General features: G+C 61.0%; 1 protein-coding gene across 1 annotated transcript in view; it reads left to right on the top strand.

The window, feature by feature from the left end:
* FBXL18 (F-box and leucine rich repeat protein 18) overlaps positions 1 to 7,608 on the top strand; it is a 44,704-nt gene extending 37,096 nt beyond the window's left edge. Inside the window, exon 5 of the mRNA XM_043559602.1 lies at positions 2,930 to 7,608. Within this exon, the coding sequence (XP_043415537.1) occupies positions 2,930 to 3,086 (157 nt within the window). The 3' untranslated portion in view covers positions 3,087 to 7,608. The remainder of the gene's footprint in view (positions 1 to 2,929) is intronic.
* The last annotated feature ends 4,593 nt before the right edge of the window (positions 7,609 to 12,201 follow it).

Below are 12,201 nucleotides of genomic sequence, written 5' to 3'. Positions count from 1 at the left end.
TTTAGAAGTGAAACATTTCTAGGGGCGCCTGGGTGGCGCAGTCGGTTAAGCGTCCGACTTCAGCCAGGTCACGATCTCACGGTTCTGGAGTTCGAGCCCCGCGTCGGGCTCTGGGCTGATGGCTCAGAGCCTGGAGCCTGCTTCCGATTCTGTGTCTCCCTCTCTCTCTGCCCCTCCCCCGTTCATGCTCTGTCTCTCTCTGTCCCAAAAATAAATAAACGTTGAAAAAAAAATTAAAAAAAAAAAAAGAAGTGAAACATTTCTTCTGCTTCGAGAGCGTGCAGAGAAGGCATTTTGGGTCCTGAGACTTTTGGGTGGCTGAAGGCGCTGTTTAAATACTCCTGGTGTGTGTGCAACAGCCTCAGGTAGAATTTTTCTTTCCTTCCAGCCATTCTAAATGGTGGAGAGTAAATACAGTTTACCTTTTCTTAAGCATCGTCCTCTGGCCCTCCAGGAAGGGCAGGCTTTCTGCCCCATCCACCGTGACCCCTGGTTCTCCTGCTTCTTGTGGGGTCCCCTCCCCGCCTCTGCTGTCACTTGTCACTGTTCCTGGTGGGAGCCCGGCAGCCGAGCTCACAGGTGCCGGCGTTAGGACAGGTGAGCAGGCCTCCGCGTGTGGGTCCCTCTGTTCCTCGGTGAGGTTTCTGCTGGTGCAGCTCTGGGAAGGCCAGGGCACCTGCCTTGTGCTCTGCCCGATGCCTGTCCCGGGCTGGCGTTGCCGTCCAGGACCGCACGGGGCGTAGCCGGGCCTGAGGACCGCGACCGGAGACCTCCTCAGGGTACCTCAGGGTGACACCTGGGGGCAAGCCCATTGACCTCCGGGGGCTGGCTCTCGCCCTCCGTGACTCAGGGCCAGAAGCTCGGCCTTGGGTCTTTATGGTTAGCAATGCACCTGGCCCTGAGCAGGGGAGAGGTTCTGAGGGGCGACCTGTCCTCCGTGTTGTGTGGCTTCTGAACGCGGGTAGCCAGAAGTTTTAATTCACTGGATCTGTTTACTTGAATTTCAAACTATATTTGCATCACGCAAAAGAACATTGTAGCACGTATGTAAGTTATGTGGCAGGGTACAGGGAGCAGGACGGATCACACAAGCCCCCCCCGCCCCCGCCACCCCTGCCCTATCAAGGACTCGCCTTCACCCGTGGGCCCCCCCCCCCGCCCCAAGGCAGCCCAGCCCTGCACTTGGACGCGAGTGGTTGCCGTCTTCCCACTTGTCACCACGTCTTCGCTCTGGGCGAGGCCCGCCTGCTGTGTGATGTCCAGTGGTGTCACAGGCCGGGCTGGCCAGCGGGGGCGATGCCCTGAAGGGGCCCTGAGGCTGTGGCTGAGAGAGCACGGGCTCCTTGAGGCCCAGGGAGGGGCTTGGCGGAGACCGCGAAATGTGGGTGTGCTCCCGGAGCTCTGTCCAAGTCCACGTGAATCCAGGTGTGAACTGAGAGAGGGAAGGACGTAGGGTTCAGTTGTGGCGGTAGCACGTCTGCCCGTGGCCCCGGGGACCTTCTGTGTGCGGCCCCAAGTGCTGCTGGGCCCGGCCACCTGGGCGGCCACCCGGAGCCGCCCCCGGGGCTGCGCACGAGGAGCAAAGCCAGGCAGGCAGCTGCATTCCTGTCCTGGCTCTGGGTGAGAAATTAATCCCCCGTTAGCATCCTGACAGCAGCCTGTGAAGAGCCTGGGGTGACGCTGCCTCGGGAAGGCAGGCTGGCGGGCAGGGGAGTCTTTGCAGGCACATCCCACATCCGAGGGTATTTTGTTTCAAGTCAGTTGCGCGGCGGGTTTGCAGGCAAGGACTTGCCTTGAGGTTCACGGTCACAGACACCGTCGCCCGCGAGCAGGCCACTGAATGCGGAACCGGGAGGCATTTTCTTGGCATCTTTATTGCCAAAGCATCCAGCTTTATGAGTACCTTTCTGGCATTTACTTTCCACGTGTCGTAAATCCATCACTGTGTCCACTGGGGACCCCAGGGAGGGCTGGGGCGCGGTTTCCTGGTCCCTTTCAGCAGTCCCGGGGCTGTAGGGGAGTTGCCTTTGTTTTGCCAGATGCCCAGGTTCCCTGTCCTGTGGGCACCTTTGCATCTCTTGCCCCTTGAGGCCCGTGGGACGGGCCTTTCTTCCAGAACCAGAGTCGCTCTGGGGTCTGGAGGTCTTTTGTCTCACTCCGTAGGGACCAGCGTGTTGTCTTTCTGGGGCTCCTGCAGCCACACTTGTGTTTTGTCTCTTGGCCACTGTGCGGAGTGGGCGGGTACCAACAGGGCCTTTGCTCTAAGCAGGGAGGGCGGGGCCCCACGGCCAGGGTGATGGGGGCTGGTCACCCCGCTGGCTGTCCACGCGGGGCCCCGGGGAGGGTGACCCGAGACTTTCCGTGGCAGTTGGACGCTTCCTGTGTGCTGTGGGCAGGGCAGACTGCCCCCTCTGTGGGGTGGGGAGGGTGGGGAGGAAATCTGACCCCCTTAGTCATGACTTCAGGTGAGGGCTTGTGGCTCCCAGCAGCAGGGCCGGGCAGAGGGCCGCCTCTTCTGACTTGGGGGTTTCTGTGCCCACAGGGTGGCCTGTGGGCAGGCAGGTTTGGCTGCCATTTCTTTCTCCACCCCCTGCGGGTGTTGTCCTGGCCAGGCGTGGCTTCTGCAGCTCCCAGGAGCCCCCACTGTGTAGGAATGCGATGGCCTGTTCCGACAGGCCAGGCCGCTCTCCTGGTCCCTCCCCTGGCAGGAGAATGGGTGTCTGGGTGTCTCCTGTGAACCCCACAGAAATGCCACCACCCTAAGTCGGTGGCTTTCCCTCTGGCTGCCCCCCGCCCCGCTGCTCCCGGAGGCCCATTTCTGCTGGTGGGTGGGCTGGCTCAGCCCTGCGCCTTCCCCCTGCAGCCCCGCGCCTTGCCCCCGCGGCGCCCACCTCCACAGGGCCCCGCTAACGGCTTGCCTCTGGTTCAGTTTCCAGGCTGAGCGGCCCGCGCTGAATGTCGTCATCTTCCCTCTGCTCCACGAGGGCCTGACCAATGTCATCCGGGACGTCCCCATGGTGCACCTGGATGAGATCACCTTATTTAAAAGCAGAGTGGCCGAGGAGCCACCGAACTTGTGGTGGTGACAGGTTCAGCTCGCACTGGCCGAAGCTGCTTCCGTCAGCCAAGCCTCTCGCCTGCCGATGTCGCCTCTGTCCGTCTCCTGGGCCAGGAAGCGGGACTGCCCCGAGTGGGCGCGTGGCCTCGCCGCTCCTGCCCACCGCCTGCCCCTGCCGGACGCCAGGGCCTTTTGGGTCACAAGACGAAGAAAGCCCCCTCCGCCCAGCCGTCCTGTGCACCCACCACCCCCAGGGCCCCCCCGGGGCTTCCTCTCGCTTTCTCTTGGCCCTCGCTGAATCGTGGGTTCAGATCCGTGAGGAGGATGAGAAGGAAGAACCGGCTGTCGGGGCGACCTGCAGGGCCCCACGTGGGGCGCCGGCTCCTGGGGGCCCTGATGAGGCCCCCAGGGCTGCCCCCACTGCTACTTCAGCCCTCCAGAGTGTCCGTCTGTGCATGTGTTCCTGGCCACCTGCTGTCAGGCTCTGTGGAGGGGCGGCGGGGGCCCAGTGCTGCGGTGACGGCGCGGGTGCCTGTGAGGGTGACTCGGCTTACCCTGTGACACGACCATGCTGCCGGTAACCGCGCTCTCCTTCCCTCAGGCCAGCTGGGAGCTCACAGGTTTTGTGGCTGCACGTTTGGGCTTCTTTTTCCCAGTAAGACACGTTTTAACCCAGTAATGTCCCCAGTATGTTTCCAGGCAGACAGCGTCAGCCAAGTTCAGGGCCGCTGGCTGGGCAGGGCGCCCCCGGGGCTGGGATTGCGGGGTACGGCCTGGGGTCTGGCCCACCGTACGGCCGTCATGACATTCGGCTTTAAAACCTGCAGCCCCCTTGAAGCCCCGTGTTTCTGGGAAAGTAGAGATACACCTGACTTCATTAAAGCAACCTGAAATATTAAAAGTTAGGAAGGACATTTAAGGCCAGAGGAGGGATCAAATTACCCCATTTCATATAGCTTTATTTAGCACTTTAAAAAATTCAGTGCAGCTATTCCAAAAGTGGGGAGCGACTGCCCAGCGTCCAGGGCCTCGCTCCCTGTGTGGAGCCCACTGCCTCTGCCTTCTCGACTGCAAGACTCCCCTGGAGCCGTTGGCCCCTCATCCGGGAGCTTCTGAGGGGCTATGGTTGGTTTCCTTCTACCCAGAGAGTCCGGCCCCACTGCCCTTGGCGATGCTCCTGGAGACTTGGTGGGGATGCCGGGCACCTTCCAGCCACGGGCAGGCCAGTCTGTGGAGGCGGCCTCGTGCTCTGGGCCAGGGGCACAGAACCCACCCGGCCCTGCTCATGCTGCCGGGGCCCATCCTGGCTGTCATCTGCTTTCCGGCCCCCAGCCCGGCCGTCTTCCTGCTTGGTTTCTGTGGTGACGGTCTCCCCCACTCCCCCGTTCTGTGTAGCGTGTCCTACAGTTGATCTACTAGAAGACCAGGTCCCTGGGCTTTTCATTCGCCTTTCCTTCCCTGGATTCGTGAGGGGAAAACGGTTCAGCAGCCTCCGACCCCACCGGGCTGAGGGGCTGGAGGGGGCAGACAGCAGCTGCAGGAATCAAGCAGGCCTGGGGTCAGGGCCCTGGGAGAAACAGTCTGTCCACAGCCTCTGCCCATCCCAGCAACTTTGGTTGCTGTCCCCTGAGTGGATGGGGTCTGCATGGCTGGTGGTGGTGGTGGGGGGGGTTTGCACGCCCTTTCCTTGCCCCAGGCTGCAGCTGGCAGTTCTCTGCAGCCTGGCCAGAGGGACTGGTCTGCAGGCTGTCTGCAGGTGAATGCCCTGCAGCCTTCACCTTGGAGGTCCCGATGCAGTCTGAGAGCCATGCCTGGCCTTGCAGGCTGAGGGACAGACCGCCCTGGGCCCCGGAGAGACAGGGCTGAGGTCCCTAGGGGGCCACGTGGCCGTAGATGAGGGTCCGAGAGTTGGTGGGAGCACCTCCCCTCCCCAGTTTGGGGACATTTCTTTCAGGCGGTGCCTAGAGACCCCCAGGCAAGCGCGGTCAGTGCAGGCAGTGACTTCTCGTGCTCAGTGCAGGAGTGTGTCTGGTCGAGGCCTCACCGCTAGGGAGGTGTGACCCGGGAGGGAGGTGGCCCAGGGCCCTGGGTGGTCTCCTTCAGAGCCACCTGGGCTCAGGCTGGAGAACGCGCTTTGTCCAGAGGCTGCGATCGTGTGTTCACGCGCCGGCCTGGACGGCCATTGTCCTGAGCAAGCAGTTTCAACCAGCGGCATCGCTTACGCCCACCGGCAGGCTGGGAGGGGCCGTTCACCGGAGGCTGGGGCAAGAGCTGCGGTGGAAGACGGCCCCCAAACAGTAGACCTTGTATCGTTAGCGTCCCCCGTAACCGTTCTTCTACTTAGGGCGAGAATTTCCGCTGCCTCGACACCCGAGACAGGATCCACCAGATGTTAATAATGTGCTTGTTCGCGCTAAGTGCCATTTTGGCAGCAGCGTTAATTGCAATTTATATTCTGCAGCATTTTATGCTGGGAAAAGAACCCACCCTAATGGTCCCCACTTGGCAGAACTGGGCTGTTAAGTGCGGACCATATGCTGCCTGCTGAGAGGGGCCTGGTCAGCACCGGTGGCTGCGTGTGCATGTGCACACGTGTCCATCTGTGCGCACACGCGTGAGTGTCGCCTGCCGTGTGCTCGCCTCTGCATGTGATCGAGTGTGCATGTGTGCACGTGTGCGCGTGAGCGTGTGTGGGTGTGAGAGAGAGAGAAAGCGGCCCGGGGACAAGGTGGGAATGACAATGAGGGAGGAGAGATCGGGGCATTTATCCCTGTTGAAACAGAAGCCCCCTTGCCCTCCCACGGCCGCTCCTCCCTCCTGGGCCCAGCTCGCCCCTGGACCCGGCGGCTCACTCCTCTCGCTCCTCTCCCGGCCCGGCCGTGCTGCTCCCCGGGCCCTGACTTTGCTGCCACGCCACCAAAGCCCCTGGCCGGGGCGTCCGAAGGTGCTCCGGGGGTGGGGGGGCGGGGGGAGGCATCCGGAGCGCCAGGAGAGCAGAGGCCCGCAGGCTCCCTTCCCTGCCATTGGCTTTTCATTGTCACATGCGAGTATTTTCATTTCCGAGCCCAAGGAGGCTGGACTGGGGACTCTTCACTCTGTCAAATGACTGGGGGGCAGACCTTATCCCTGCCTGGCAGCTACCCTTCTGAGGACCCAACGTGTCCACCAGGCTGGAGGGTGTGCTCTGCTCGGGCCGGCGACTGTGGCCCAGGATGGGACCTGGGTGATGCCCCATGCACCTCGGGTGGCTCTGCAAGGCTGGGTGTTGGGGGCACTGCCCCCTCAACCACCTCTGCACGGGGGCCCCCGGCTGTGGGCCATCGGACGGGAGGACAAACGTGGCGGGTTCTGGCCAGGAGAGCGGGCCCAAGGGAGCGGGGCCGCAGGAGCCGGAGGACCCGGATGTCTATGGGCCCACGAGGGTCTGAAACCAGCACGTGCCATCCTGATCATGCCAGCGGCCCTCTCAGAGTCTGCGCCAAGAAGGCAGTGACCCCGCGACCTGTCCCCACCTTGCAGGACGGGGACCCTGCCCTGTGGACCCACCCTCACGACCTCTGAGTGGCCCTGGGGCAGCGGGCAGCCTCCCGCTTCCTCTCGCCCTTGTTATTTGCTCCTTGGAGGTTGGAGAATTGCTGAGACTTTGTAAGAAGAAATACTGTGACCTGAGAAATCGGTGAGGCCAACGGTGGGAGATTTCGGCGGTTTCGGCCAGAAAACCTGAGGCAATGGAGATGTGGAAGGAGGACGGGCGCCCCAAGTTCTCGTGGCCTTGGCCCTGAACCTCCTCCCCTGCTTGGGCAGGAGGGGACGGGATCACGTGGCAGGGGCTCGGTGCCCGTGCGGTGCTCGCCTGCCTTCTCCGCGTCGGGGGCGCAGAATTCTCACGGGGCACGTAAAGGTCTAAGGTCTCGGATATAGGCCGGGTGGTGTCACCTGAATGTCTGCTTTCTGGAACTCTTCCAGAAACCACGGGAGTGTGGGGCGTGGCGTTGACGTCACAGGGTCCTCTCCGGGCCAGCCAGATGGGGAACGTGGGGGACCCGGGGCTGCTTGTCGCTGTGAGGTCAGGGAGCCAAACTCACCACCTGGGAGGCTCAGTCTGCGCCAGAAGCTGCCAGACCCGACGAGGGAATAGTTTCCCGTGGAGTCCTGACCGTGTGAACTGGAGGCGTGTCTGCTCTGCTCACTGGAGCGGGTGGGTGGGGGGGTGTCATGTGACACCGTGGCGCAGGTGGGGTCTCCAGCGCTGCCACCAGCCGCCCCTCTGCCAGCCGACCACTGCCTGTCCCCGCGCGGCCGACCCGGAGCCGTTGAGCTCGGCACGTTTCCGAGGGGGTGTGGGGGGAGCTGGCAGGGGGTCTCACGGTATGTGGTGACCAGGTGCTAAGTGACCAAATATGTGTCACCTGCCTTTCCACACAGACCTCCGTATCTGTCTGGTGATGCCCACTCCTGAATTTTGTGTCCAAATGACATTTTGAATGGGTATTTTCATGTAAACTTGTGGCATGTGAAAAGTTTCAAATAAAGTGGACTTGATTTCGAAAGACGGGTGGCCATGCAGTTCTTCCGGGAGGGACCCTCCCTGCCCTTTCCCCTGCGACCTTCCCCACCCCCGGGGGGCGGGGGGCACCAATCACCCACGGCTGTTCTGACGTTGGGGTGACCGGGACGGACACGTGAGACCCGGCGGAGGATCCGGAGGCTGTCCGGGGCTCGCCGGAGGAAGCTGCTGGGTCAGTTCACGTGTGCTGGGGAGGGAGGTGGCCGGGCAGGCAGGACGCAGGGACACGGCGTGGCCTGAAGCCGCTCTCTGCTCCCCAGTGGCAGCTTGAGCTCTGGCAGTGCCTGGTGACTGTCTGCTGTAGGTGTTACCCAGGGGCCGTGGGGACCGTGTCCATTTTGTTTATATTATATATATGTGTGTGTGTGTGTGTGTGTGTGTGTGTGTGTGTGTATGTTTTAAGTTTTAAAAATGCGTTTCCTTATCTTTTTTAAAAAGTTTTTTTAGTGTTTATTTTTGAGAGAGAGAGAGAGCGTGATCGAGGGAGGGGCAGAGAGAGTAGGGAGACACAGAATCCGAAGCAGGCTCCCGGCTCCGAGCCGTCAGCACAGAGCCTGATGCGGGGCTCAGACTTACAAACGGTAAGATCATGACCAGAGCCGAAGTCAGAGGCTTAACCGACTGAGCCACCCAAGTGCCCCTGTACATGTATTTTTAATTGTGGTAAAATATATATAACAAAATCACTACCTTAACCATTTCTAAGTGTCCAGTTCAGGGGCACTGAGCACATGCACACTTCTGTGCAGCTGTCACCACCATCCCGCTCCAGAACTTTCCATCTTCCCACACTGAGACTCTGTCCCCCAGTCCCCGGCTCTGGGAGTCTGAGGACGCTGGGGACCGCAGAGGAGTGACTGGATTCGTGCTTCTGGGACGGGCTTATTTGCAGCATGTTTCAGGCCGAAATATCCGGCAGCAGACCAGGGCTGTGGGAAGGGGCTGTGGCTGCAGCGTGGACAGGGTGGAAGGTGCCAGCCGAGGCGGAGAGGCCAGGGCAGGTGGGCGTAGGAGCGAGAAATCCAGCGCCCTGTGCTTCAGACACGCGTGTGACCCGGTGGTTAGGGTGACAGGTGAGTGGTGGAGGGAGGAGCCAGGGCGGGAAACCACGCCCTGGGTGTAGACGAGCAGTTGGGGGATGCTCATGGCTTCCGTGGGGCAAGTGTTTGGACAGGGCGTGGCGTGGTGCCTTTCCCCAGTTCCCTGGTGCCCGGAGCCTCTTCCGGCAGCTGGAATCTTCCAGAGGCCTCTTAGGTGATGGTGGTTGATGCAGGCCGTCGACCGGGACCTCAGCTGGGCCTGTGGCAGGATTGCCTGCGTGTGGCCTCTCCATTTGGTCTCTCCACATGGGCTGCTTGGGTTACCTCACAGCACAGTGGCCGGGTCCCCAGGAAACCCAGACGCTGTGCCCTAGCCTTGGACATCCCGTAGCGTCACCTCCACACACTCCGTTCACTGCGACGGTCACTGGTCCGCCAGATCCAAGGGAAGGGGACGCGCCGTCGCAGCCCCCGGTGGGAGTCACGTCGAGGGAGGTGTCACTCGCAGAGCGTGTGGAACGGGAGCCCAGTGTGGCGTTTTTAGCAAGTGCCTCGTGGTCAGGGGAGGGTGCCTGCATGCGGGGCCGTTGTCCCCCCGGGCCGTTGGCTTCCCCGGCCAACCTCACCCGGTCTCGGCCTCGCGGGTTGCCGTGGAGGAGGAGGGACCCGCCGAGCCTCGGAGGACGCCTGCTTCCCGGGGGCCTCCTCAGCAGATACCCCTGGTTTGTGGGGAGCACCGTGCCGCTGGGGGCAGTGAGACGTGAAGAGGTCTGCACGGCCCGGAAAGGCCAGAGCGCACCCGGGCTTGACGGGGTGTGAAGCGGCCTGGCCTCTGTCCGCAGGCTGAGCCGCGAAAAAACCCATCCAAATGACCTCAAGTGAAGCTGTTCTTGTGGCGGAGATGAAAGAGCCCGACGGCCGTGAGTGAACGGGGTTTGCACTGGAAGCGTCAGGAGTCGAGGCTGGAGGAGGGAGGGATGGCGAGAATGACAAGCTTTGGGGGCGGCCGGGGGGCTCAGTCGTTGAAGCGTCTGACTCTTGATTTCTGCTCAGGTCACCATCTCACAGTTCGTGGGATCGAGTCCCGTGTTCGGCTCCGTGCTGATGGCGTAGAGCCTGCTTGGGATGTTCTCTCTCTCTCTCTCTCTCTCTCTCTCTCTCTCTCTCTCTCTCTCCCCCCCCCTCCCCTACTCCCTCTATTTCTCAAATAAATAAATAAAAGCCTTAAAAAAAGAAAAAAAGAATGATAAGCTTTGGTTGCCACCCAGAGCTTTGCACAGGATTTGTTGGTTGCCCCGTTTGCCTCTCCCGGCGGGGGGGAGAAGGCGTCGCGGAGCCCTGACCTTCCAGAGCCGAGGGTCTTCTGGGAGTTCGCGTGGCCTGCCCGGAGCCCCACACCGGAAGGGAAAGGGTGCTTTCCCTCGGACCTTGCCCGCCCGCTCTGGGGCCCGAGCCGCGGGAAGTTGCCGCATCGTGAGTTTTGCCCCTCGTCCCCCCGGCTGCAGGGGCCACACGCGGCACCGCCTGGGGAAGTCGGCCAAAGCCAGGAGCGGGGCCTGGGCGAAGCCCTGACGGCCACCCACCCCGGTGAGGAAGGAGGTGGAAGGCCCTCAAGAGGGGTGCAGGCTTGGAACCCCCGGACCCGCGGATTGCTGCCCTCGCTCACACTCGCCGCCGCACACACCCCGGCCCCACCCTCTCTCACCCTTTCACACCCCCTTACGAGCGCGAGCGCGGATCCACCCTCACACCCACACGTGGCCACTCACACGCAAATACCCTCCTACGTCGTAGCTCACACCCAGCTGCTGACACGCGCGCCCGCGTGTTCCCACACACGTTGCCTCGCGTACCTGCCTTCACAACCCCCCAGCCATCACACACCCAAGTGTTCACACGGGCACCCGTGCCAGTCCACCCCTCCGCTCACACACCCGCGCCGACACACCTGGCGCCGGCTCGCTCGCCCACGGTCGCTCCCACCTCCACGCCGAATTTCATGGTGTGCATGCCGGCACCCACACTCTTACACACTCCTGTTCGCACCCTCGCCCTACTGTAACGGGGACGCACACTCGCACACCCGCTCGAGGGCCGGATCCGTTTCACACCCCAATTACTTAGCACGACCAGTTCAGTTCAACTTTCCTCTTGTGTCTATCGAGCCCAGAAGATTTGGAAAATTCAGAGAAGCAGAAGGGGAAAAGAAATGACCCATATTCTTAGGAGCCAGAGAGAACCTCTGTTGATATTTTAGTTCATGTCCTTGGAGTCCTCGTCCTGTGCTTTTAAAAAACGTTCTCAGACTGTGATCGTCCAGTGTAGGGTTTTGCTTTATACCTGCCACGATAAAAGCGTCTTCTGTCCTTCCAGACCCATCCGTCTAACCGCGCGGTTTGCCATCACGTGGACGCTGCCGGTCCCCCGTCGTTGGACAATTAGGTTGTCTCTAATTAGCCACTTTTCCAGGGAATGCTGCTCTGATACCCTGGTGCTAGAGCGTTCTTCTATATTTAGAATTCTTTCCTTAGGAGAGACTCTCGTTAGTGAAATTTCTGGGTCTACATATGAATTTTTTAAGGCTGGGAGGAGCCTTAGGGGGTTGTATTTCGGGCGTGGGCTGAGCATCTTTCCACGGAACGATCCGGCCCGCGTGTCAGTCCGTGGCTTCAGAACTCGCAGGTCACCTCCCAGTTGCCAAGTGTCCCGATTCCAAATGTACTAGTTACTCAGGACGTCGATGATTAAGGCATATAAGGGAGCAAACGCAGATAAAGAAAAATTGATAGGTGTCAGATGATGTAAATCCTACCGAATGGTGACTCCCCACACCCCCCAAATTTGTTTTTGCGTCCAGGGGAGCGGTCAGAGCCCCAGGTCCCTCTCTCCCACTGACCGCCTACACAGGCCTGGACCTGGGGCCTGGCTGTGCGTCCCGCCAGGCCATCTGTAGAGGTGGCCTAACACCCCCCCACCCCGAAAGATGTCCATGCCCGCATCCCCAGGTCCCGCGACCATGTTAGGTTACGTGGCAAAGGGCAGGTAAGTTCACCCAAATCAGCGGACTGGTTACACGGACAGGCTAGCCCCGCATAATCACAAGGGTCCTAGCAAGCAGAGGAGGGAGAACGTTCCTTGTGACTGGAGGAAGGGACTGGGAACCGTGTGGCCTCCACACACTGGAAAGCCAAGGACACGGATTCACCCCTAGGGCCTCGGGGAGGAGCCAGCCCCTGGCAACATCTGGATTTTAGCCAGTGAGGTTTGGGTCAGACTGATGGAGCCATTAAGTTTGTGGGCCTTGACCACAGTGTTAGCAGCCGGCAAGGACCTCCCCCCCGCCTGTCTCCCTCCCACCCATCCTTTGGCGCGCAGGGCCGCCGGCCAAGGCAGAGAGGAACCGCCGCCCCCGTGTCCGCCAAAGGGAAGGATTATCTGGTGACTTTATTTTTTCCTTTTAATTCTTTTCCGTCCTTTTCCAGATTTTCTATAATGGTCATGGATGCACTCAATTCTGAGATGTAAACAAAACCAAA

This window comes from Prionailurus bengalensis, chromosome E3, assembly GCF_016509475.1.
Source record: "Prionailurus bengalensis isolate Pbe53 chromosome E3, Fcat_Pben_1.1_paternal_pri, whole genome shotgun sequence".
In the NCBI taxonomy this organism is placed as follows: Eukaryota; Metazoa; Chordata; class Mammalia; order Carnivora; family Felidae; genus Prionailurus; species Prionailurus bengalensis.
The sequence above is the reverse complement of the archived record's forward strand: the minus strand, read 5'-3'. Positions and strand labels throughout refer to the sequence as shown.